This window comes from Telopea speciosissima, chromosome 2 (assembly GCF_018873765.1).
Source record: "Telopea speciosissima isolate NSW1024214 ecotype Mountain lineage chromosome 2, Tspe_v1, whole genome shotgun sequence".
NCBI lineage: Eukaryota > Viridiplantae > Streptophyta > Magnoliopsida > Proteales > Proteaceae > Telopea > Telopea speciosissima.
In genome coordinates this window covers 7,576,845-7,604,236 of record NC_057917.1, presented here as the reverse complement: position 1 = coordinate 7,604,236, position 27,392 = coordinate 7,576,845, and the positions used below count along the sequence as shown (strand labels likewise).

General features: G+C 38.6%; 1 protein-coding gene across 1 annotated transcript; it reads left to right on the top strand.

Moving 5' to 3' along the window:
- Positions 1 to 22,779: 22,779 nt before the first annotated feature.
- Positions 22,780 to 25,805, top strand: LOC122649921. The gene is made up of 2 exons (XM_043843182.1): positions 22,780 to 22,835; positions 24,619 to 25,805. The coding sequence occupies exons 1-2, from the start codon at positions 22,800 to 22,802 to the stop codon at positions 25,546 to 25,548; spliced, it is 966 nt and encodes a 321-aa protein (XP_043699117.1). The 5' UTR covers positions 22,780 to 22,799; the 3' UTR covers positions 25,549 to 25,805.
- The last annotated feature ends 1,587 nt before the right edge of the window (positions 25,806 to 27,392 follow it).

Here is a 27,392-nt window from a genome sequence, read left to right as displayed (position 1 = left end):
GAACATGTGAATTTACCATTCAACTCTCAGTGAAAATAAATTTCCATTCCACCAAATTAATTTTTCTATATGAATTCTCTCATTGCCCCAGCGATGGTGTAAGCACTACGTGACCAGGCAGTGATATGTTTTTTGTGTTTTTTTAAGCAATACATGCATCATGTGCACCTAATCCATGATTGTCAATATTTGAGTCAAAAGAAAAATGTAATTTCTGTTCTTATCTTTATGGATGATCACATGATGGTGAATACGTGTTATATTGATCACGTGCAGAGGGGGCAAATTGGGGTTAAAGGAAAGTCCAATAAAAAAGCATCTTCTCTCATGTGGGTTGCTCTTCCTTCAGGGTACAACTGTCCGTAATCGTGCATACTTAATCATTTTACAGTTGTACCATTTTCTCTTCTTTTAATATAAAATATTTCGTAATTAGTGGTGTCTAATAAACATGGTTTTATATCCATCTCGTCGCATATATCCATATTGATACTGATACTTATATGGTCGATTTCAATACAAGAAATCATTTTTTTATTATTATATCACTCAATTAGTATTGACGTGTATCGGCCGATACCCAATGATCAATACCCCAATCCATGGTCATATGTGTTTGTGATGATTTCATTCTTTTTACCAAAAAAAAAGTGATGATTTCATTCCTTTACTTCCATAGGTTTGATTTGATACTACAGAATTTGACCTATTTTTTCAACGAGCGAAGGGTTTGAAATAAATTAGATTTGATTTTTTTTAAGGTAACATAGATTTGAATTTTTTTTATAGTCTATGGAAAATATAATGTTGTCCTTTTTCATGATTTCTTCTATTTAAATCGTGCTCAAAGATGGGAGAATGCAAGTTTGATCCTCTATTTCCGTATGCTCGGTACTGTCGTGCACCCTACACACAAGCAAGTCGAAAAATATTGCCTTACCCCCGCTCAGGCAAGGTGCTTGGGCAGGGGTAAGACGGTATTTTCCACTTTGTTTGAGTGTGTACACGGCAATACCCAAGCAGGTGAAAGTAGAGGATTTCGATTCAGAGAATGCCCTATCAATAAAAACATAGATGGGAGAGTGCACACTAATGTCTATAATACTAGTACATGTGCAAGAAACACACAAGATGAATGCTAATGCAAATTTTTATTTTTTAAAATTGAATAAGATTATAAAATTTGACACATAGCTAATCTAGATCATGTCCTCTCTATTAATCAATTGTTAAAATGGACACATCACCTGTCCACATGACAAATTATATGTCTTGGGATTTTCTTATTGATACATCTTTAAGGTGTCAAATAATTTGTAAATAGGGCTGCAACAGGGTAGGGTTGGATCGGACCTTTTAAAAACCCAGCCCAACCCTGAGTCCTCTTAGTTGAGCCCTGGGCCCGACCTGGCCAGAAAGATCCAACCCTAACCTAGGCTCAAGGTCGGGCTGGGCTGACCTTGATTGCCTTGACGATGGAGGGGGGGGGGGAAGGGAGATGCATGGGATGGCCAAGCTGGGAAAGGGATGCATGGGATGGCCAAGTTGGGAAGTAGAAGAAGAAAGAACAAGAAGACAGGGTCGGGTCAGGTTGAAGCCTCGGGCTTGTCAGGCCAGGCCAACATTAGCCCGAGGCCTCAACCTGACCCGCCCTCAGGGCCAAGGTATCTCAACCTAGGCCTTGTCAGGGCTCAGAGCGGGCTCGGGCCGTCAAGGCCAAACTTGCATCCTTATCTATAACTTTTTTTATTATATAAATGATACAATTTTTTTTTCAATAAGAGTGATAGTGTCATTTCACATGCGTAATCGAAATATATGCATGACAATAACACCTTTTGTTAATGACATAATGATGTCATTTTTTTTTTAAACCCCTTTATATCCCTATTTTAAAAACCTCTTTACGAATATAACAAGGGGCATTAAAAGAAAGTGTCAAGTTCAAAATACACCTATAGAGGTGTCATTCAAATGTGGGAAAGGGCACTATATGGATATAAGGGTGTAAATCTGTTTGGAACCGAGTATTTGTTTCGGTTCTAGAAAGTGTTGGCATGATCCGGAACCGATCTGAGAATCGAATCGGTTCAGAAAATAAATACTTTAAACCAAACCTGCTCAATTTGGGTTTGGTTATTTGTTCTAAAAATCTGTTGTTACATGGTTTGTTTCCAGTTCCTGTACTCGGCTCATATACTACAATATAGTCGTATTATAAAAAAGGGAAGCAGTTTTTTGTCTGGGAGTGTGCCCTACGCCAGCACTCCCATGGGTCTATCTCTCTCCTCCTTAAAATAAAGGGGTAGAGCTATCTTTTCATATGGGGAGGAGAGAGATAGACTCATGGGAGTGCTAGTGTAGCTTACACGAGTTCTTTTTCCCTATAAAAAATTTTTGGGGAAGAGTTCTTTGTGGGGGAACGTGGCCCCTATACATGCATGGGGCCCAATGAAAGCATGCGTGGAAGCATCAATAGGACAGGTTTTTTAGCCTTTCTTGGGGTGGGGTGGTCATTTCAACCCCCTTTATGTCTGGGTGCATGGTTCAGGATCTTTGTACCCTCCAATTCCCTGTCCAGCTCAGTTTCCCCAGTGCCTCTAATAAAGAGGGTGCAATAACCACCCTACCTTTACCTCGAGTGGGGTCCAACCCGCTTATTGCAAGCACTAGGGGAACTGACCGGACAAGGAACTAGAGGTGATAATTTTCCCATGGACCATACTTTCTCACAGAGTTTTTTTTCCATTCCAATATTAATTCCACAAATCTGCAGGGAGAGAATATGGCGGGGGCACATGATACCGGGCAACGTGGAGATCATTTGTCCTTACCAAACCCCTAACCCCCTCTCAAGGGTAGTAGGAGTCAATCTCGTGACCTCTTGGGACCTACCTACTGGTAGGGTATCAACAACTGCTCAAGTTAACTTTCACCAAGTCATTCACCTACCCTACCCTCACAACACCTCATTAGAGCACACCCCTATCGATAGGTCCACACGGTGGTAACTGTTTCCTTTTCTTTTGTGTATTAAAAGAAAATTATGTAATAATTTCATTAGGTTGCCTTTTAATGACATGTCCCTCTCTCTCCCTTTGAAATGACTCCTGGCCCTATGATGCCTCATCCCATGCCCCCATTGGGGTTGCTTGATAGTATGCAGCATGCATGCGGGTGGCGTGCTTATATCTCTCCCTTGATTTATTTATCTACGTATAGTAACATAACCAAAGCTTAAAGAAAAATAAAACAAAAAACACATTTTTTTTCATGTAATAGTGTTGCATTTTGATAATGCCGAGAGCTGCAAGGTGGTGCACGGTTTTAGTGCGCAATATCAGTATTGGTATCGATTACCACTGATATCGATATTGATACTATTGATATGTATCAAAACATTTTGCTTTGTAAAATACTGATACAGATTTTTTTGAACCATTTTACTCTTCCTTATTTTGGTATCATCTATACAATATAAATCAACTACCAGCCAATGATGTAAATGGGTATTAAAAAAATCGAATTCGATTTGCAACTGTATTCATTTAAGGGTATCCGAATTTGTATTCAAATAATCAGAAAAAAAATTATCCAATCCGAATAAATATCTAACTACGATATAGAGGGTTTTTGAAGATTCAGTAGATTCTAAAGAATGAGAAAATGAGAATTATGAGATTAAAATATGGATTGAGAGTGAATCATATCTGTGGAGGGGGAGGGGGAGGAAGGTTTGAGTTACACAAGTCAAAGATGTAAATAGATAGTCGAAAATCCAAATTCGATTTGCATCTATATCATTTAGTAATATTCGTATTCAGACAGAAAATATCCAGATCCGATCACATTTGATCTGTATCCGATCCATATCTGATCCGTTTACATCCCTAACCTTAATACCTAAAACATGGGTAGGTGGGTCTCCAAGGAGGGAGGGAAAAGGAATTATAGGTGGCTGAAGATGACAAATTAATTAATTCCAATGGTTTTAGATAAATGATAATTTAGGCGGTGTGGTTTGTGGTTTGTGATTTGTGAGTTGTAACTGGCACAAGCACAACCACGAGTCGGTTAGCAATTTTAATTTAGCAGATAAGTTAGTTTTTGATAATTAAAAATTAAACCTATATTGTCCATATCACAAACAGTCCAAGCTTTGATTATTAAAAGATAAAATATTGTAAGCCAATTTCATCTGTATTATCTTGTCCAGGGAATTTATTGGATCAACCAATGTCTTATTTCTTGGTCCTCGTCCTTGCTTGGCTCGGCGTTCCTCATGAATGTTGTAGTAGTTAGAATATACCCCGACATGGTATTCTATATTCCTTTTAAAGATTAGTTTAGAGGAACAAATGAATCTTTCTTTAGTGATATTAGATAAGGGGGAGGATATACACGCTGCCATGTATACTAGTATTTCTCACATCTCATGATCAGAAAGGAGAGGAGAGATAGATAGTGTATCAGTTAGGGCTGCAACAGGGTCTGGTTGGGCCGGGCTTTTTAAAACCCTAGCCCAACCCTGAGTCCCCTTAGCTAGGCCTAGGCCCGCCCTAACCCTGACTCAGGGCCTAAATACCTTGACCCTAACCTTTACCTTGACGGGCCAAGCCCAGCCCAAGCCCGCCCTGATTGGCCCTGGCCCTGCAATAATTAAATTAAAATAGACTATGTAAGATGTGAGAGAAGAGGCTTGAACCCAAGACCTTTTGGTAGTAATTAGTTTTTACACAACACAAACTGCCAAGTGTGCTAAGCACTTGTTTTACTATCAGTTAGGGCTACAACAGGATCGGGTTAGGTCAGGCCTTTTATAACCCCAACCCTACCCTAAGTTCCTTTAATTGGGCCCAAGCCTGGCCCGGCCCTGACTCAGGGCAAAACAATCCAACCCTAACCTGCCCTCAGGATCAAGCTGGGCTGACCCTGATTGGCCCTGACCATGGGAGGGCAAGGAGATGCATGAGCTGGCCAGGCTGAGCCCGAGGCCTCAACCCTAGTCTGGCCCGACCCTGACTCAGGGCCAGAAATTCCCAATCCTAACCTGCCCTTAATGTCAAGATATCTTAACTCAATCCCTGTAGTTTGGACTCAGGACAGATCTTTAGGGCCAAACTTGGACCCCTAGTGTCAGTGATTGTAAGAGAACATATACTATCATTAGAGTGTCAATTATTTTCCTTTAAAAAAAATCACATTCAATGTGGAACACACAATCGTGGTGAGTCTATGTGCTTCCATCCCATTGTTTAATTTTCAGCCCAAAACACCAGGGGTATAGCTTTACATGAATTCAATCAGTCCCCATGGCCACACAATCGTGGTAGATGAGTGTGGGGTTCTCTATACATTGACCCACCTTCTTTGAGTTGCCGGTACAAGATACTCTAGCATCTCTATGTTTATCTTTCTCTTCCTCATATAAAATGATATCGTTGCCCTCAAAAGAACAGTATCACTTTATCACACCTCATTGGAGTGCTCCTCTATGTCACTTACTCTGAAAAAACCTCTACCATATAAGTACGAGAGGGTTTTCAGCCTAGGATCTTATCAACTCAAGTATGTTAGTCAAGAAGATACATGAGACTTGCATATAATCGTAAGGTAGTCATACATTAGACAAAATCATGAACACTAATTTTGTATTAGTTGTCTCACACCCCTGCACTCCCCCCTCCCCCCCTCCACAAAAAAAAAAAATCCTCTTTAGGAACACTTTTAATAGACCATTATATCATCCACAAGAAAAATTTTTAAGGATCTAATTCCTTTTCACCCATAGTGAAGAGGGAATCTCTTCATCCACTTCATCTGACAGATTAGAGAAAGATATTTAAGACCATGAACAAAAAACACAGGCGGGAGTTAAGGATGAATCGATGAACCAAGAATAATCATAGCATCACATCACCTTTGATGAAGTGGGTGAAGGAAAACTTAATCCTTTTTAAGCCCTTTTTTTCCTTCACCCACGGTGAAGAAGAGTTCATTGTGGTTCAGGAATGAATAATGTTGCAATGGGCAGCTTTAATTTGTAATAAATTTGTGAATGTAGTGGGTCATTACATGGTTATTATTAGGTTTGTATATGTTTGTGTTGGATTTTGGGTCCCCCAACATGTATAGGGTAAAATAGTAATTGTAAAGGGATTAGGGTTTCTCGGGTTTTTTATATATTGTATCCACGGGGAAAACTATTGATACAAGCAAGAAAGATTACATAGTGAGGTCGAGAATGGTGTAGAACTTTTTTATGGTCAATGAAAATTTTCTTTGATTCTTTAGGGTAGATGTAGGCATTCGTATTGAACCATGTTAACTCCTTGTGTGTGGTTTCTTCATTGTGTTTACGCAGGTAAACCGAACTCGGGTCTAAACCTGGTGTGGACTAGGGGTGTCAACCAGTCGGGCTCGGTTGGGTTCGGTTGGGCCTAGCCAGGCCTTGAGGCGCTTAAAGCTTGCACCGTGACCGCCTGTTTAAGTATTCGGGATAGATCTGGTTGGGCTCGGTTAGGCTAATTCGGGCTTCGGGCTATAATCGGGCCTTAAACGATGTAGAACTGGGGTATGAGCCGGTTTAAATATAAACGGGCTTTAAACGGTGCAGCCCATTAAAACAGAATACTTTAATTTTACAAAGAGGTGTACCATCTTGCCACCTTTTTTTTCGTCTTTTCCCATTTAAATTAGATATTCCAACCGTTTGAACATGGCTGATTCATTAGAAATAAGTTGAAATAGTGCAACTCGTGTTGGCCCATGTCCAATGATATAAATTTAAGCTAAAAAAATATCATAAAAATATAACCAATACATCAGGCCCAGCTCAACGGAAAATTAATGTCATAAAAATATACCCAATACATTAGGCCCAGCCCAAAAGAAAATTAATGTCATAGACAGATTTGGGCCAATAAATCAAACAGGGTTAGAAACCATAGTAAAGTTTACAAGTTAAAGGGTCGGGCTAGGTCGGTCCGGTTGGGTTCCCGATGGGCTAGGACCCTACACCAGGACAGCCCGATTAGTAAACGTGCCAGGCCAGGCCGGGCTCGATTAGGTCTTTTAGGTCGGGCCTGGATTTAACATCCCTAGTGTGGATTTCTCCATGGAGAAGCCTTTCAAGATATCAAGAAGAAGACCTGTAGATTGTGATGCTCATAACCAAAAAGTTGGTTCTAAATCTATTCCGCTACATTCTCATTTCCATTCATGTAACACCCGAACTATATCTATGGGATTCATATTTTGTTTAACAAGGTATTCATTCTCTTCTTCCTTGTGTCTACGCATTCGTTCAACACGAATTTCCCATGCATAGTTTCAATAAATAGTTATTTCGCATTCAAGAAATGAAACTATTGAGTAGATTAAAAGTGGAATTGTCCATCATTCACTCATGGAGTTTGTTAAGAATCTGTTCAAAAAAAGCTCCAAAAAGTTCTTATTGGATTACTTTTTGATTGATTAGATTTCAGATTAAGCAGATTGACTTTAACTAAGAAAGGAACCCTGTATTAATAATAAAAAGAGTTTGTTGGTCTCCCATACCCCGCCACTGTTAACAATTTGTTAATCACTTGGGTGTAGGTGCAATGATTTTGTTGAAAGATCTACTTTGATTTTTTGTATTTAAAGGGAATTAATTTCTTATTAATTGTCCACTTTTCAAAGACTGCACATCATGATTGGCTCTAATTTTATTTTTTTTTTGGGATTTTAATTCTAGTGCACGGTATCAGATCAGATATCGATCACTTGTAAAATCGCTATAATATTGAAACGGATCGATCGTATCAGACAAAATTACCCCTGAATCTTCTTAAAAAATAAAATTTCTAAATATTTTACCCCTTGTCTATACCGTGTCACTGATACGATATCGACACAATATTAAGATAACATATAAAACATGTACGTATTGCCTGATACGATCCCGATATTTGGAACCATGGTTCTAAGCGATGAATGCCTTCTGAGTTTTGAACGTAGGTCCATCTTGTAGTACAAAACCTAGAATACTTCAAACAACTTTTGAAGTTGGCAAATCTTTGAAGATTGGGATTCAATATTTTTGAAAAATCTAACATATGATTAGGGAAGACTAATGTATATAGATATATAATGAAAAATTTATATTCCATCGACCAGCCGAGGGAATCGGTGGTCTAAAGCAAAATGCCACCTAAATGGAGTAATTACTCCTCCATCTAATATTCTATACAGTGTTTTGTGATTTTCGATTTCACTAGGGGTTGAATGACCTTTTTGCACAAAAGACCTTGGTTTGTGTCTAGGCTAGGGGTGTCAATAAAGCCCGGCTGGCCTGAACCCGCCCGAACCCGCCCTGAGCCCGGCCCGGGCCAGACCCTAATTTTTCAACCCTGAGGGCAGGTTTGGGTTTAGTTATAGTCTGACCTTGGCAGGGTCGGGTTGGGTTAGGGTTTAGATCCTGGGCCTAGCCCGGCCCGGCCCGATCCGACCCGACCCTGTATTAATTATAAGTATATAATATTACATATATATATATATATATATATATATATATTCTATACTTAATATAAGTATTTTCTTAACAAAAAAAAAAACAGGAAAAACAAAAACAGAAAAGAATTGTAGAGAGATAACTACTAGCTTTGTCATCATCATGAAGTGGGAACCCATAAAAAAAAGTAGATCATCTACTATTTTGATCAGGGCCATAAAAAGAGTCACTGACATGATTGTTATTTAGTTGTACCCCCTAGAAGCTTCCAGGCCTATTGAGGAGACACCGTTACAATTGTAGAGAGAGAGTCTATACACACGCCGTTTTTTTCAACATATTTATTAGCTGTCCCACAGGTTGAGATCTTATGTTACAAAAACATGGTCTAATGAGACACATGGACGGTGCCATAAATCAAGACCGACCCGACCCTGGCAGGGTCGGGTCAGGGTTAAGGCCTCTAGGGTCGGGTCAGGGTTTAGGGCAGGCCCGGTCCAACCCGACCCATTGACACCCCTAGTCTAGGCACAGGAACCATACTAAAAACGCGAACGGTAAGTGTGCTTTTTTTTTCTTAGTAATGCACACCTTACATTAAAGGATCCGGCTTCTCTCTAGAGAGCTCAGCACCCTGGGAGCATCCAAGGGTTGGGCTGTGCCGCACACATCTTGATGCATGAGGTTGTGTAACTCTCAAACAATTGTCCTGATTGACCTTGATAGAGCCGGCCCAACCTTGATTGGCCTTTTAACATAATATTATAATTGTATAATAGATGGGTTGGGCAGGGCCGGATTCAGCCCAAGGCCTCAACTCAGGCTTGGCCCGACCGGAACAAGGTCAAGGAAATGGCAAACCCAGCCTGACCCTGTGTTAACCCAAGGCTTGGCCCAGTCCTGTTTGGGCTTTGGGCCGGTTAGTGCAGGCTTGGGCTTGCCGTTTTTTTTTGACACCCCTAAAAAAAACCGATTAGTCATAACATTCTAGATATGCTTTGTAGTGTTTTGTACGTCATTTCCATCATGTAAATTAATTCTATCAAATTTTATTTCTTAAGTCACAATTTGAATCTAAACATCGTGGTTCAAGCCCAACAAAAATTGGTTCATTCCCAATTCAACAAAACCGAAACTAAAACCGATAAAACCATTTAACAATAATCATTTAAAAACCATTTAATAAGAACCGTTTAGTAATTGATTTCAATTAGGAATATTAGAAACGTTTAATATACAGTTTAGTTCAGATTTCCACCAATCATACCTTTAACTGAACCTGGAACCAAACTAATTAACACCCTTAACTTTAGATTAAGATCTAATAATTAAGGATACCAAAAAGTAAATTGTATTACATAGGACCACAAGTACATTAGATACACACAAATTCCCCAGTACCTTGGAGGTGCACACCCATCCTCGCCATCCGAACAACACCTTGACCACGTGTTGAGCTGTGGGGGTTGCACTGAACATCTTCCGGCGCACCCCGCGCAGTGGTGGAGCCTGATCCATAGAGAACTCAACACACATATTAGATACAAACAGGGTGGCTCATTTGGACAATGGGAAAAAAAGAAGTTCAAAATATTGACTAGAAACTCAAAGGTAAACGATCGAACTAGCATTATGTACATTTTTTCAAGATTGACTATCCAATTCCTACTACTCCTCCAATCGAAACCAATCATTTACTTTTACTTACAAAACCACGAGCCACCACCGCTCTTTTGGTCCTTCTCTACACTCTAGTCTTCCCCACCCATCTTTTAAGCCAACTTGCTACCAAAAAACAAAAAAAAAGTATAAATACCGAACCAATGAGGAACACCCCTAAACTAGGGGTGTCATTTGGGCGGATTGATTTGGTTTCGGTGTGAGTTTTAGGGAAATCGAAATGAATCAATAAGGATTTTTCAGTTTCAGCTCGGTTTCGACTTTGGTTCGGGTCCATGGACTGGTTTTCGATAGGGATTAGGCAAGGTTCTTATGGTTCAGGGTCAGTTTCCAGTTTTGGTTTGGTTCAATTATGATTTCGATTGGACTAATTGGGGGCCATTGGTTTAGCCAGAACCGAATCGGTACATAATAAAAAACGGAGACACGGACCGATAAGGACTCCGTTCTTTTTTTGGTTTGGTCCAATCGGATCGATTCGGTTTAGGCTTTGACACCTTTACCCTACTAAACCATCCTATAATAAGCATAAACCAAGCGTCCATTAATACTTTAATTGGTTCATTAATTAATATTAAAGCTCTATATAAACATGGAGGAGACAACCCCAGCATCTCTCCAGAAGTTTCACATTTCAACCAATGGGGTTTTGTCCCTTTTGTTAGATTTCAACCAATATGCATGTGCCTTGTGGTGCGGGGAAGGTGCCACGTGGTATCTTTTAGTATCGCACGTGCAAACAACTTAAGACATTTCATAAGGACACGTGTCAAAACGAAGGGAGGTGGGGTGGTCTTATGTAAAATAATATCTCACATGACGGGTTACCTAACCTCCATGTGCTTGTACCGTTTTAAGTGCACTAGATGACAACTGTGTGGGCTCGTGGGCTCATGGGCTCCGCCGAATGCTTCCAACTAAAGCCACAATTATGGATTTCAAAGTCCAACGTCCATTTACTTAAAAAAAAAATCCAACGTCCAAACTGTACTCTCACTCTCCAGTCTCCAAAGACCGCAGTCGTCAGTCCTCAAGTCCTCACCCCCAAACTGTGCGTCAGGGACTAGGGACTGAGCAAAAGAGTATCAGTATCGGATCTATCGTGTCGGCTGTTTCATGTCGGTATTGACTGTGATCGATATCGATATGATACCAATATGTATCATTGGTGTCAGTCAATAGGTGTTGTTTTATGAATTTTTGGTCTGATTCGGATCAAAACGTATTTGTATCAATCGTTATCGGCGGTGACCGATATCAATACTGATACCATGAATTAAATCCTTGGTGTTAAGTGTAGGGGTATAAAAAATGAGACCGATCTGACTCAGTATATGTAAAAACTAGAAAAATCAACTGAAACCCTTGACAGCTCTTGTCTGGGAGCATGGCTCCTCCGTCCAGACAAGATGGGACGAAATGACCAGCCCGCTCCTATTGATGCTTCAATATGTGCTCCCATTGGCCTTTGTATTGGCAGAGGGGCAGGGCTCCAGGATAAAAAATTCTTCCCTAAAATTTTATTACTTTCACTATAAAGCTTACCAATGGTATCAAATTATCTCTTAGTGCAAACCTACTATGCCACTAATTATTTTCAGAAACCTCATACAAAATGAAAAAAGTTTTTTTTCACAAAGTGGTGAAAGTTTGATCCTTGGTTTTAGACACATTTTGCACTTCAATTTTCTCCATTTACTTCACTTTCTCACAATGATTTTAAGTTTGGAATCGAGATCAAATCGGTTTTATTGATTTCGATTCGGAATTAAACCAGTCTGAATCAGAATCAGCCACATCTTAAAAAAACCCTAGAATCAACCTCTCATATCTGAAATCTTACGAGTCCAGTCTAAAAAATGGGTCGAATCAATAATCCTTATCGATTCTGATTCAAAATAAAATCAACCGGAATCAATCTAGAAAACCCTAGAATCAGACCATCACATTTGAAACCCAACAATTTCAATCTCAAAAACCTTTAATTAATAGTTCAGATATACATAAATATGTACTTATACAGGTGTCGATACCATTACAAAATATCACTGACACCATATGTACTGTGGGTCCCCCACCATTAATACACCCTAAATATCATGTCTTCTACGTTCTTTCAAGATGACTCAACACGACCGACTTAGTTAAGTCGGTCGTAACAGTTTATCATCCACTCAGTCAGATCATAATACAAACCGACTCGAACTATATAAGGATCATGATACAGACGTAGATGGGGGGATGAATACTCTTATCGTCTCTCTCTCATATTTACAGTTGCCCGTTTCTAACTTAATCATCGGAGTTACCACGAGTTAACTTCGGGGTTATCCGATCATTCTCCATCTCTCTTACAGGTCGTCCACCTCAGCCCGGACAGAAAATAGCGGCAACAGATTGGCGCCGTCTGTGAGAACGATAAGAGTATTGATCGTCATACCCGTGAAAACCGAAGATGGTATACCAGAGTCCTTCGCTCAGGCATCACAGCCGAGCATTATGCGCCGTGCATCCAAAATGCTCGGCGTACTCCTTCGCTCAGGTATCACAGTCGAACATTATGCGCCGTGCATCCGAAATGCTCGACGTACCCCTTCGCTCAGGCATCACAGCCGAGCATTATGCACCGTGCATCCAAAATGCTCGGCGTACTCATTCACTCAGGCATCACAGCCGAGCATTATGCGCCGTGCATCCAAAATGCTCGGCGTACCCCTTCGCTCAGGCATCACAGTCGAGCATTATGCGTCGTGCATCCAAAATTCTCGACGTACTCCTTCGCTCAGGCATCACAACCGAGCATTATGCACCGTGCATCCAAAATGCTCAACGTATTCCTTCGCTCAGGCATCACAGCCGAGCATTATGCGCCTTGCATCCAAAATGCTCGGCGTACTCCCTTCGCTCAGGCATCACAGCCGAGCATTATCTGTTGGGTATACAAACGCTCGACGCCGTCTTTCCCATACTCTGTCATAACGACCGAGAATTATTTTTTTTCGCCGGGCATATATATATATGTCTCCGGACTTTTTTCTCTACTTATCAACCATGCATACCTTAAGACAATCACGTTTTTCCATTTTACCATACAAATGCTCGGCTTCGCAAAATGGTCAGCCATAATTTAACTATTGAGCATTCTCTGTCTAGCATACATACGCCCGGCCTTCCAAAATGCTCAGCCATAATTACACCATAAAACCAAGCATTACATTGCATTTATTTAAAATGATCGGTGGCACCAAGCAGCTAAATGTTCAGTGAACCAAGCGTTCCTTCCATTTGTTACATTACATTTATTTTATAAAATACCATGCCAACTCTTTTTTTACAAACAAAGATTATTTCCACATGACAGTGAAATTTATGGCTTTTAAGATTCCCTATATCATAATTTTTTCTTTCTTTTATTATTTGAATATAGAAGAATAGCGTAAGTGATTGGGGTCTCTAATGATTTATCACCGTGCATTATCTGCCAAGCTCACAAATGCCCGGCATATTTCTCTCAGCAATTCTCCCATTTATATCACCGAGCATTACCTGTCGGGCACATGGGTGCTCGGTACATTTCTACTCAAGTAAATGCTGCGATATTATAGCCGTCCGTTACCCGCTGAGCACGCCACTGCTCGGCGCATTTTCTTTGTAAATACCTCGGCCCATAACTGGGCATTATCTGTCGGGTACGAATGCTGCATCCCATAACCGAGCATTATCTATCGGGCACGTCAATGTTCGGCATGTTTCCTTGGTAAGGTTACATCCCATGACCGTGCATTATCTGCCGGGTATGAAAATGTTCGGCGTGCCCCACAATTACAAACCACGCACGACCTACCAGGCATCAAAACGCTTGGCATACTCCACCATAAAAAACTAAACGATTATCCGCCAAGCGAGCAGTTACCTATGTTATTTTCAACAAATCCTTTTTATTTTACTTCATTTATATCATGAATAAACTCATTGCCTGTCCCGTATAAAGAAATGATATTCTTTATGGAATACCTTCTTGCGTTGCTCTGACAAGAATGGCATGCCATGGCCAAGTGTCATGCTGCCTATGCCCTTTGTATATAATGCCACCATGTGGCCTCAACCTTCAATAGTCGTGTGGCTTCATAAGCAATCCTACTACTCCCATCTTGATTAATTTCATGATTTCATGAATAAATAATTTATTTTTCACTCTTTTTACTCCCTTACCCTTATATTTAGGGAGTGGGGGACTTCTAATATACATAAATATGTATTTATATAGGTGTCGATACCATTACAAAATATCACTGACACCGTACGTATTGTGGGTCCCCCATCATTAATACACCCTAAATATCATGTCTTCTACGTTCTTCCAAGATGACTCAACACGATCGACTTAATTAAGTCAGTCGTAACAGTTCATCATCCACTCAGTCAGATCATAATACAAATCGATTCGAACTATATAAGGATCATGATACAGACGTAGATGGGGGAATGAATACTCTTATCGCCTCTCTCTCATATTTACAGTTGCCTATTTCTAACTTAATCATCGGAGTTATCACGAGTTAACCTCGGGGTTATCCGATCATTCTCCATCTCTATTATAGATCGTCTACCTCCCCGAACAGAAAATAGCGGCAACAAGTTCTAAAAATGATTTTCAATTCTAATCCGAATCAGTCAATTTAACCGATTCCAATTCCGATTTCGCAAACAATTCTCCTTTCTTTTCCTTTCCTTTCCATTCCATTCCATTCTCCACCGCTCGTTTTGGAAGTCTCAAAACCCTTTTTCTAACCAGTCACCATCGACAATGTTCAGGAAGTAAGGAACACCCCAAACGTAAAATCTCATTCCACCGCTCTTTTGCTCATGAGAGAGAGAGAGAGACAAGCCCTTCGTGTGGAGAACAGCTTAGAAACGCGTTGCACCGATCAATAAAATTACAGAACCATCTAATCTGTTTGAACTTTTTTTGTTTCTCTATCTCTTTCTCTCTTTCTCTCTCTCTCTCTCTCGCCTGCTTTCCCGCTTTTCCACGGGGTGTGGTGTGGGGCCAGGAAGACAAAGAAAAAGGGTTTTTCACATGATTTTTTCGACAGGTAAAGCCGTTGTTGGGAAGCTTATCGAAGAAAGTGAAACGAGTTGAACGGTCTCCACTTTTCCAAACCGGTTTTCCGCCTCTCCTCGCCTCCCTTTCTCATGGTTTCTTTTTCACTCTTCCTCACGTTTTGAAGGGTATATTTCATGTTTTTGTATTTAAATTTTATGATTGTAGGGTGATAATTTTTTTTTATAGAGATGGAACTCACACCGTTGGATGAAACTTATTCCACGTGTCGAGCTTTCAAGGTTGCACTGTTATGCATCGTCAGATGCCCACATCATAGAGGATTTTAATCCAACCTAAGTTTGATCTCGATAACTAAATGTGATGGTGGGGATTGACACCTTTGATACTGCTATCAATACAGACTAATCTCAGATACCGTAAATCATCCTGATTGACACCTTTAATTCTCACACCCATACAAAAACCTTAGATGCCAAGAATATTTGATTAAAGGATCAAATCATATCAAAATCAATCGAATCAAATCGGTTCTCAATTACATGTTTTAAATCTATAATCATCCTTCTTCCTCCTATACAAAGATTTTAAATTCGGACTTGAGGGATCAAATTGTAATTGGTTGAAATCAATCCCTCAGATTTGAAAACCCAATGATATGGTTACAAAACTACCTAGAATCAACTGTTCTAGAATTTCCAAAATCAGGATTAGTCAGGATTGATTCCAATCCAAATTGACTAATTTGACCGATCCAATTCAGAAACAATGCTTCCACTTAAAACCTTATAGACTAGGGTTTAAAAATCAGAATCCAGATCAATCATCGATTTTGATCTAGATTAGATAAGAATTGGTCAAAGCAATGAGAAATCGAGTAGAATTGACCTAAAATTACCCGAACCCTAAATTTTGGAATGCGATCGGTTGATCTGGACCGGCCTTAATCGATGCTGATCCAATAGATTTTATCCCAATTTTAAAATCCTTGTTGTGGACCTCAGTGTTCCAAGAATAAGTAACAGTACTAGTAATAATAGTAGTAGTAGACTAGTAGTACATTTTGTTTGTATCCTGAGATGTAACACTAGTTGACTAGTAATAGTAACAGTAATAGTAGTAGTAGAAGTCATAGTATTTTTCATCCCTTGAAATTTCTACATCGGTGAGGAGTGAGGAGGACTAACCGGTCCCAATCCAATGGAGTTTTCACTCATTACTGCACCGCACCGCATGTCCGCATGTTACGTGTGGAATTGTGGATGGGGGTCGTCAGCAGTGATTGGACAATAGTCTTGAGTCTTGAGTCTTGAGTCATGAGTGAGTGGGCTTTGGTTAACTCTCAACTGTGTTACACTTGACCAGGTTCTGTACCTTACGTGGAAATGTTCTTTTCACCCTCACCACCATCTCCACCGCCGAAGATATATTTCTTTGAAATGTCCAATCATTTTTGTGTTTTTTTTTTTTTTTTTGTAATACTAAAAACATTTTTTTTTCTAAGTTTATCATTCAAAATTTGTTGATACAGAATTACTGAAAAAAATTCATAAACATAAAAAACTGTATCGAGCTCAGAACCAGTTTTTTGAAACAAAACGTTGTCATACATAGCATAAGACTTTAGGGTATTTGTGGTAATAAAAAATTTATTCTCAAAATGATTTTTTATCTTATAGGAAAAATGTTGGGCACATCATCTCGGTGTATCGTAAACTAGCTAACACCATCCATGTTTATCTCTTTCTTTGCCCTGCTTTGAAATGACCATCTTGCATTAATTTAATGCACATGGGCGGTGTGCCTATCCCTCTCCCTTATCTTACTATCGACATTTTCTTCTCTTCTCTGCCACTTGGCATATTGATTATAATTAATTAAATTGAAAATGACAAAAAAACTTTGTTTCGTACAACAAATTTAAAATGGTTCAAAATTTAAACGAGACAATCAAACATTTCGAGAACGATAAAACAAAAGAAAATGGATGATATGTGTTTTAAATGTTTAGATTTAAAAATTATTAAACAAAAAATAACAACAATATACATATATAAATTGTGAAACCAACTTATATCTTATTAATTAATTAAATATTAATATTGGCGAAAGGTTTTGTGCACGACCATGTAAGTGTACAATTGCGCACAAGGCCGTTGGATGGGAACAAGAACCCCCATCGAAATGACTAAGAACCCCTCCACCTTATTTATGCCGCGAATATCCCCTCTCCTCCCGTTCATGATCCATTCCCCATTAATATTTGATGTGTAGGTTATAAGTTTTTTATAATATTAAGTGGATGTCTTTTAGAAATAAAAACATAAGTGTTTTTTTCAAAAAAAATTCGCCATCTTTAGTGCTGCATTTTAGGTTTGGGCCGAGTTTGAATCGCCTACTGGTATGTGTACGTTTCACGTATAATTTAGAGGATGACATCTGTCCTTTTTTATTTTCATAAATGTCCCTCCATACACTCTTAATCAAAATCGGGATGCAAAATTTTTGGAACTCATTGTTTGTAGTGTTGGAATTCCCCCCCCCCCCCCTCCACATCTAGAACTTGGAGTGAAGGAAGTGAAACAAAATAGGTTACACTAACACTTCATCCGTTGGGTAGAGATATTCGATTCTCATGTTTTTAACTAATGGTTGAAGTGATGACCGTGTTTCATACATGACTACGTCTGAAAATCAATCCCAATAAAAAAAAATCTATAAATATCAACTCACTTTAAGCTATTTACCCACTCGACGTCAATCCGTAAAGATTCTAAAGATGCCAGTCTATGTCACATATATGCATGGTAGCCCTTTGGTAGTTCTAATACAAGTCTAGGGTTATAAATGGATAGTCGAAAATTCGAATTTGATCCACATCCGTATCCATTTAGGAGCATTCGTATTCAATTAGAGATATCCGGGAAAAAATCCGAATACTCCAATAAAAATTCGAATTTGAATACTTAATTATAAAAAATTAAGTAAATAGCAATTTTGAGGGTTTTTGAAGATTCAACAGATTCTAAAATATGAGAAGAAGAGAATCATGATCTAAAACTATGGATTGAGAGTGAATTGTATCCACTAGGAGGAGGAAGGTTCGGGTTACACAAGATAGAGGTGTAAATGGATAGTCAAAAATCCGAATTCGATCCGCATTTAAATCCATCCGAATCCGTTTAGAGGTATTTGTATTCGACTAGAAAATATCCGAATCCAATTACATCTGATCCGTATCTAAGCCGAATCCGATCTACTTACAGGCCTAGATACAACTGATACATATTTATATTGATATCGATATCAACTGAGACTGATACAAATTTTGATATCAATATTTATAACCATGCTTGGGAGTGCAAGAGCTTCTAACTTTTCTTTTTTTGTCATCTGAATAAACGGTGGGGCTTAACTCCCACATCGGGTTAGTGGGATATGTGTGTTTGTGTTTATTTGTATTCCGCCGTTTCATAGCTTCCAACTTTTCATTTTAAACGTAAAATGGTATAGCAAGCGTCAAAGTCAAAGTCACCAGATTGTGAAGCCAATCATATCATACGAGCTACGGTTTCACGACACATGAAGAAAGAGGGACATGAAACACAAATCATCCTCATCCAATAATGAAGAAGTGATATATTACTGTACATAAATAAGTACATTATTCTTCTTCTTTAAGAGATAGCGAGAGAAGTCAATTTCAGTGATACTGTTTAAAGAGGAGGCTTCAAACGGCTAAGTGCAATGCACCAAGAAATAAAAAGAAACCCAAATGGGTTTTCTTTGATACTAATCTTGTCTTCTTTCCCTCCCTTCCAATAGAAAACCCTAACAATTTTAAGAAGCCAATCGCGACAAGAAAACAAAGAATAGTTTTGAAGAAGAAATAGCCACTAAGAAAATTAGAAGATAAGAAGGAAGAAGAGAAGAATTTAAGTGTTTATGCGATTTGATGTTTATCCTATTAAAATAAAAAGATCCAAATATTTCTTATGGTTCAGTCAAAGGGTCAGATCCTATTGAAGGGATTCTCTTTTTACCATAGACGAAGGAAAACTCAATCTTTTTCTTTTCAATACAACAAAGTAAATAAAAAAATTGCAATAATGCCAAACCCATTTGTTTGGGAATTAGGAAAGAATTTTTCTGGGTTTTTCTGGTTAGAATATCTTACTATCATGCATTCTCTTGTTCATCTTTATGACCTCTCTCTCTCTCTCCTCCATAGAAATTATTATAATCATGCTATTATAGAATCGTCAGGTTCCTTTACTGTCGAGCTGCCCGTATTGGTGAAAAGATCGCCTTACCTCTACTTGAGTGGGGATAAAATGGTCTTTTCTGCCTTGCTGTGTGTGGAGCACACGAAAGTAGGGGCAACTCCGAAGTAGAGGATCCAGATCCATTATAGAATGATAGGTCCACACATTAATTTATAATATTTATTATCATCTTGGGTTTTTTTAGGCATCACTATGCCTAGTGAAATGTAACGCTTCACTATTTATTACTTGACAATGCATGAATTAGTCTCTGTGATAGAGGATCTCACATCCATCTTCGTGAAGGAACTAAATAAAAAAAAAAAAATTTACTATTACTTGAAATGAGTATAAAATTCAAAATAACATCTTTTATAATTTTAGCCACTTCCTCTATTCATTGAAAACCAAAATTTTACCAATGATATATGTTTGCCTTGTCCTTACACACACGGACTTGCCCATGTACATTCATGTGGTAAATAGTGGAACATTATACTTCACTAGGCATAGTAACATCTAAAGTTTCCCTATTGTTATTTTTGTTACTAAAATTTATGATTATTTTTACTATGTATTAAAGGAATAATTTTCTTCCAACTAAGTGAGTTGTGGATTTCTCCCTTCAACTTCCCTTTTTGGGACGAAGAATTGGTGACTGATTCCTTAAGGAATGTGTTGAAAGGTTTTGCTTCAAACCCAGAGGCCCCAAGGCTGTCTCTCATAACCAAGAACGTGTGGGGCTGAGGGAACTTTGAATTTTTTAAACCAAAAGCCCAAGAGTTCTGAGTAAGTCAGTGAGTGATAATTGGAATTGGAATTTCTACCAAAAAATAAAGATAATTGGAATTGGAATATTGGATGGTTAGAGTTAGTCATGTACAGCTCTCCTTTCCATTTTTATCATTTTTTAGACTTTATTATGATTAGTCCTGTATAGCCCTCCTTTCCATTTTGGAAAAAGTTTTTTTCCCCCCCCCCCCCCTTCATCCATAGGTGTAGGAAAAGTACATCCATCTGTGTCATAAATGTTATACAAAAAATCGATATATCTTTTGACTGTTTGCCAATATTCCTTCCACACCATCCGAACACCTCGATTGACTGTGAGTAAAGGAAAATTGTCTCCTTCGAATTTTATCATATTTTGGACTATAGAAGGAATGCGCGTTTTTGGATATTTTTTGAAAAGGGTATATATGAAAATTTACATTGACTCATAGAGCGAGCCTTTAAAGGAAGGGGAAATGCCTAAAGGGGAATAAAGAAGAGAAAAAGAAAAAGCTTACCTTTATAAAAGAGGGAAAATATTTTAGCACACCCATATTATGAAGTAGATCAACAAGTTAACTTATGTTTTTATGCCATGTGGTAAGGTAATCTAGAAGTTCTAACCATTGAATGTTTAGGAAATGATGTGAATTGAATGGTCCATCTATACATAAAATTTCAGCTTCACCTGAAATACCACATGACAATTATTGGATGACATATTGATCTTCTTCTTCCAACCATAAGATGTTTGGTGGTTAGATCTAATATCCATCAGTTGGCAAATCAGTTAGGACCCAAATTTTGTGTACAAGTTGGTCCCATGGTACACTGATTACTTGTCCAATTTGAATTATGTCAAAGTCAGCCATGAGGCAGTGAAGCGAGGCACTGAAACATGAAAGATTCATTACATTTTTTAAAATAAAATGACTAATATAAGGGAAAAATCCCAATACTTAGGAAGGCAAGATGTTATGTAGTCAGACCTAATATCCACCACATGACAAATCAGTTAAGGCCCAAATTGATACCATGTTTACTTATCAAATTTGAGTTCAACTAGAATTGGCTATGTGGTAGTAAAACTTTGAAGTTTAAATACAATTCTCAAAATAAATGAATGAGTAATACAAGAAAAGAATATTAATACAAAGGGGTTAAATGATGAGTATTGCTATAAAAACCATTGTATTAGGTATTGGTTTTGGATCCACCGATCCATATTAGTATCAACTAACACCGATATCAACACTTGACCGATACTGGATTGGTGAACAGTGCAGATACGATACGATAGAGAGTATAATTATAATAAAAAAAAACAAGTATGAATCGGTATCTTAGAGGGCAAAATCATCTGATATGACCGATATGGATTGATACTGATATCATATCTGATCTGTCCAATTCCCAATACCTAAAACCATGATACAAGCTGACATATGGCCACTCTCGACCATCCATGACCTTTCTAGTTGATGGTTGAAGACACCAAATCATTGTTCCAGGTAACACATTAGGTGGTCAGTGTAGTGTTCTAAGTATTGTATCATATCGTCCATATCACCTGATATTTATCGATATTGTTTGAACCTAATATCGATAGAGTATGAATACGGATCAACCAATAAGATCAAAATGTGAATTTTTTAATCAAAAAATTACCATTTGATCTGGATTCAGATAGATACGAATCAATACATATCGGTAACGATATTGATATCAACAATGAAGTGACCGATGTAGTACCCCACGGATCGAACTCCTCTCCAGTGCACTCCCGAGCTGGAGCAGAGTCCAACATATGGATGGGTTGTCGATCCCTGAGCTGGGAATGATGCACATCGCTCAGGAATGGTGCACATGCCGGTGCTAGCTGTTTGATCGGCACCTCATCCACCTGTCAGCTTCTGTCCCCACGCTGGACGATGTCCAGCTCGAGGGTGCGGTGGAGAGGAGCCGAATCCGTACCCCAATACCGTGTTTTATAACCTTGGGTCAGTTCATGAAAGCTTTCATGGGAGGACCAACCACTATAAAGCAGTGCAAAAAGGAAAGACAGAAAAGCGGTTGTTCCAAATAAGGAAGATCTAACTGGATTGACGATGACACCGTCTCTCTCTCTCTCTCTCTCATCGTGCTCATGACTCATGAGTAGTGTGGCTCGTGAGAAAAGGAGATAGAATTTTCCCAGAGACAGAAGCCCTAGAAAACCGGAGTTTTTTTTTTTTCATTTTTTCTTAATTAAAATTTTATTTTACTGAGAAAGAAAGGGTTACTTATTCCCTTGTTTACTGCTTCCTCTACTTGGAAGGTTTCAAATTCCTTATTTTCTTTGATGTGAATTGATTTCTAGAAGTTTTTGAGGAGCCACCCCCTCTTTGTCCCTACTCCCCCTACTATATAATCCCTGTCGTCTAATTAAATTTGAACTCTACCGGTGGGACTTCTTCTTCTTCTTCTTCTTCCTCAGAGAGAGAGAGAGAGAGAGAGAGAGAGAGAGAGAGAGAGAAAGAGAGAGATGGAAGGGATTGCTTCAGTTTGGAGTTACCAAGAGGTGGGCTACTGATTACTTTTCATTTCATCATCTGACACTCTTGTTTAAATCATTTAGTTTACTGTATACTGGGTTTTCTTCTGCATTAAAGAAACTTTAGCTTCATGGGTTCCTTTAATTCTTAGATTTTTTTTCTTTCAATTTCGTGTTTTTGGACCATTTGTTTCCATTTCTGTTGTTAGTTTTGCCATGATACAACCTGGAATAGTATTGAAGTTTGAATTGATGGGTATCAATGGGAATTCTTACTCTTTTAAGATGCTTATTAACTGAGAACCCATCCCTGAACTCTTTGGATGTTGGAAAGATTATCCATAATTGTTAATTTTACTAGTTACTTCTGATAATGGCTTGATCCCACAAGGCTGCATTCTCATTGCCTCTTTCCCAGAATAGTTACTCTGTTTTTGAGTTCTTGATCTGTAGAAACTGATGTGCATCTCTCTTTTTCCTCCTCTTCTTCTTCTTTCCCCTTTTCAAATATCCATCCTTTATGAACCAATACATTATATGGAACTTGGGTTAGCATGTAAATCTTCTGATTTCTATGTTTACAGGGAATACAGTAGTTCTGGCTTTGAATATTGAGTGCCTTAGTGAAATCTTTGTTATTAAATGATGTACAATGCTTATGCTTCTTGTGCTGGTTCTGCTCTTAGGAAAATGTATGACTTTTTTTTTGTGTTGGTGATGCATGAAAAATAAGCACAGGCTTTTCTGGGTTGAATATCAAACTGATGTTATCTATTAAGCTGCTTAATTTGCATTCATTTTATGAAAGTAGGAAGAGAGAATGCACTTCTCCTCCTTGGGTGAGTTAAGATTGATATGGGTTTGGTGCCTCTTTTGGATTTATGCTCATGTGGGTTCAATTTTCTTTCTTTTTTTGCTTTTTTCCTTTAAATTGTGTTCAATCTAGTTGGAAATGTGTTTTTAGGTTGTTGATATTGATCCAAATTCTGAATTTTCACGGGGATTGTCTTTTAAGTTTTCTGAATTCCCATTATAAGAAATCTTCAGTTGTGGCGTACCACGAGGGGGAAAACAAAGATAAGATGAAATTCCCATTAGTAAGTGCTGCTTGTCAGGACTTTGGATTGTTGTCGGCAAGACTTGAGATTGAATCCTGCCTTTGTTCTGCTTCTAATCCTTCATCAACACACTTCTCCAAAATAAATAAAAAAAATGATAAATAAAATTTCCATTTTGAGAATTCATTCTAATCTACCAGTGACTTTCAATCTTCACCATCCAAGTAGTGTTATTAGAATTTTAGTGGTTCTTGTTTTTCATTTTTCAAAAATTTTCCCTCTAAAATTGCTGAAGTTAATGGTGATTTTGGTTTAAAGCACATTTTCATTCTAAAACCCTCCATGAAACAGTATTTTATCCCTCTCTTTCTCTCTCTCTTTCTCTCTGATAAAGGGATTGACAAGAAATGAATAAATAAATAAAGGGTTTGAAAATATGAGGCTTTGGATCTCCAGGTCCCATGCAGTTGAACAGTGAACTAACTCTAGAAAAAGTCATACAGTAGTTGGAGCGTTGATTTAGATTCTTTTTTTTCTTTTGCCATATTTTGCATTAGAGACTATTATACTTGATTTGTTGCTGTATTAATCATATTTATTTCTCAATTTTGTGCAATTTAGTCTTTTTTGTTGTACTATAATGTAAGATTTGGTTGAAAGAAATTTAACCATCATGCTTACTTTGCGTCATTTTTGCTCCTTGTAATTAATTTGGACAGTTCAGTTTTATTAACTCGTTTCTGTTCTAACAGACTATCAATGAGCTGAAGAACAAGCTTCTCTACACCACGTACGAACTAGAATCTGCAAGAATAGATGCAAAGGAGGAGATGAGAAAAAATGAGGAGTGCACAAAGCAACTTCTGCAACTCCTAAATACTGCTTACCGTGAAAGAGATGAAGCACGAGATCAGCTGCAGAGACTATTAAGCAAACTTATGCCTAATAGCAGTACAGAAATCGGTTCTGTTTTCACGAATCCTCAATCTGAGAGCCCTTCATTGAAAACCAAAGGAGCAAATTTAAGCTTTACAGAATCAGATAGTGTATCTGAGGCATATAATCATCACTCCTATGGTTCCTCCCCTGTAGATTCATTCATTGATCCGGTTTCTTCTCCAGAAATGTCAAACAAGAATGTTTGTGATGCAAGTAATCTTGGAAAGGCATGCCAGCCAATCATTCAAGAATCTAATGTCCCCATCTCAATGGACATTTTCTCTTTAGGAAATGTATCTGCATCAATTGGTATTATTTCTTCAGGTGAACACAAGGTTGATAATGCTTCATCAGTAATTGATAAACTTATCAAGGGAAAACCTCTCCCTCCAAAAGGGAGACTCTTACAAGCTGTAATGGAAGCAGGCCCGCTGCTTCAGACACTACTTGTTGCAGGACCACTTCCTCGATGGCAAAATCCTCCACCTTTGCAACCATTCCAAATACCAGCTGTGTCTATCAAAGGCATTGATCCTGAAAATGTTAATCAGAAACCAGTTCCCAATTCGAATTACGTGGCTCAAGGTTCATTGACTTCATCATTCATTGGGATGTCATCTCAGATATGCTCTACTTCTGTGTTGAACTTTTCATGCAGTGCAGGTTCATGTTTATCTACTGCAATGAATCAGGATTTGTCCCACAGAGAAATAACGAGTGGGAAGAGACAGAGACGCCAATGAGATGAAGAAACCTTCATCTGCCTCAGATGGACAAGACCCATACTTTTCTATCTTCTGTATAAAATTCAAACATAGATGGTGTAAATCGAATAAATTTTTAAAAAAAAAAATTTCAATTACTTCCTTAGCTCAACTTTATTTACAGATAAATTAGACTAGCTCAATTACTACTTGGATTGTCTGCCTAGCACAGGTGTAATCAAGAAGTGGCAACAGAACTTGTTAAGATACAGGAAAACAAATTTTCCTTTGTAAAACTGTTAAACAGGTGTTAATTTTCCAAAATTACACAGGGAAGCGTCATCCATGTAAAACTATCTTCCTTTTGGATTCATCAACTGTGATGATACTGCAATTCTTGTTGCTGCGTCGGACCCTGGTTCATCAGCAGAATCAGAGTCAGCAGCCTCAAATGTGGGGAATTCATTCTGTTATATCTAGGATGTAACTTGTGCTGTCTTTATTAGCTTTAATTTGTTTGGAAGCCTCTTGCAAATGAAGAGCATATTCTAAGTTCCACAGAACATCTCCCATGTTGAGAATCAAGGTTCACAGATCCCACAAGATGAGGATGGATGATCTGTTCTACCCTTCTTTTGCCAGTGCATGGCCCATTCAGCTATGTTGACATGTTCTCTGGCGAAAGCTGGATTAATTGCGGGACGAGTACACAATACCTCCATTAGCACACTACCCCCAAAGGAATAAACATCAAACTTCTCTGTTGATTGCTGCCTATGGCAGTATTCTGAATCAAGATATCAAAAGTTCCCTCTTTCACAGTAGTGCTTACATGAGTCTGATCCAATGTGAGGCTTAACTTATACAATTCACAGGATGGATTATACTCTCAGCTGCACCAGTTTGTGAAGGTAATGCAAACCTTTTACAGCTCCAATGCAAATCTCAAGCCTCTGTTTCCAGTGGTAGGTCGGAACCATACGGGTGTTTCCTTAGAGGTCCATCTGCTATGAACTCATTAACCATGATTATCTCATTGAGTTTCTCACAGTAGCTTATAAGAGAAATAAGGTGTCTGTGCAGCATCTCAATTTCTGTCCTGAACACTCCATTCTTGGGCTTCTGTGGTTGATGGAAATACAAGAAGAAAGCTGCTGCTATGAGGGCCAAGATAGCAGATCCTGCCACAGCCAAGCAAGACAATGGCAAGCATCACCACGTTTTTCTTCTTAGGAACCTTATATCTTAACTAGGGAAGCACATCAAGGCTATCATTAGGAATTTAGGCTTGTTTATTTTCATGATCTCCATAGTCATAGTAAAATATTGTTTAATACGCGAATTATATGTGTTCCCGTATTTTTAGATAAAAATTATATTTTCTGTAAATTTTCAAAGAGTGAAATATACGCACAATTTATATTATCCCGTATTAATGGCGTAATATATGCATTATTTACCGTTCAAAATATAAAATGAGATACCAAAAACCCTTCAACCAACGGAAACAGATCCTATACGGCGCACTGCCCCGTCCTGCCTGTGCTGCACAAACACAGGGCTGTGCATAATGACTGCCTTACCCCTGCCCGAGCGCCTTGCCCAAGCGGGGGTAAGGCGATCATTGTATGCGGCCCTGTGTCTGTACAGCACGGGCCGGATGGGCAGCTGCGCCGTAGAAGATTTGGATCCTCTACCAACCCTTCTATTGAAACCAAATTATAAAAACCATGCGGCCTTGATCCCTTCATTCCTCTGTCGCTGCAAACCCTTCTTCCATTCCTTCACAATTCAAACTAAGCTCCCCTTCATTGCAATCGACAAGTCATTAATCATCAGAGTAAAAGTGTAACCATTCCTCCAAGCCTTCCTTTGTACCCCCG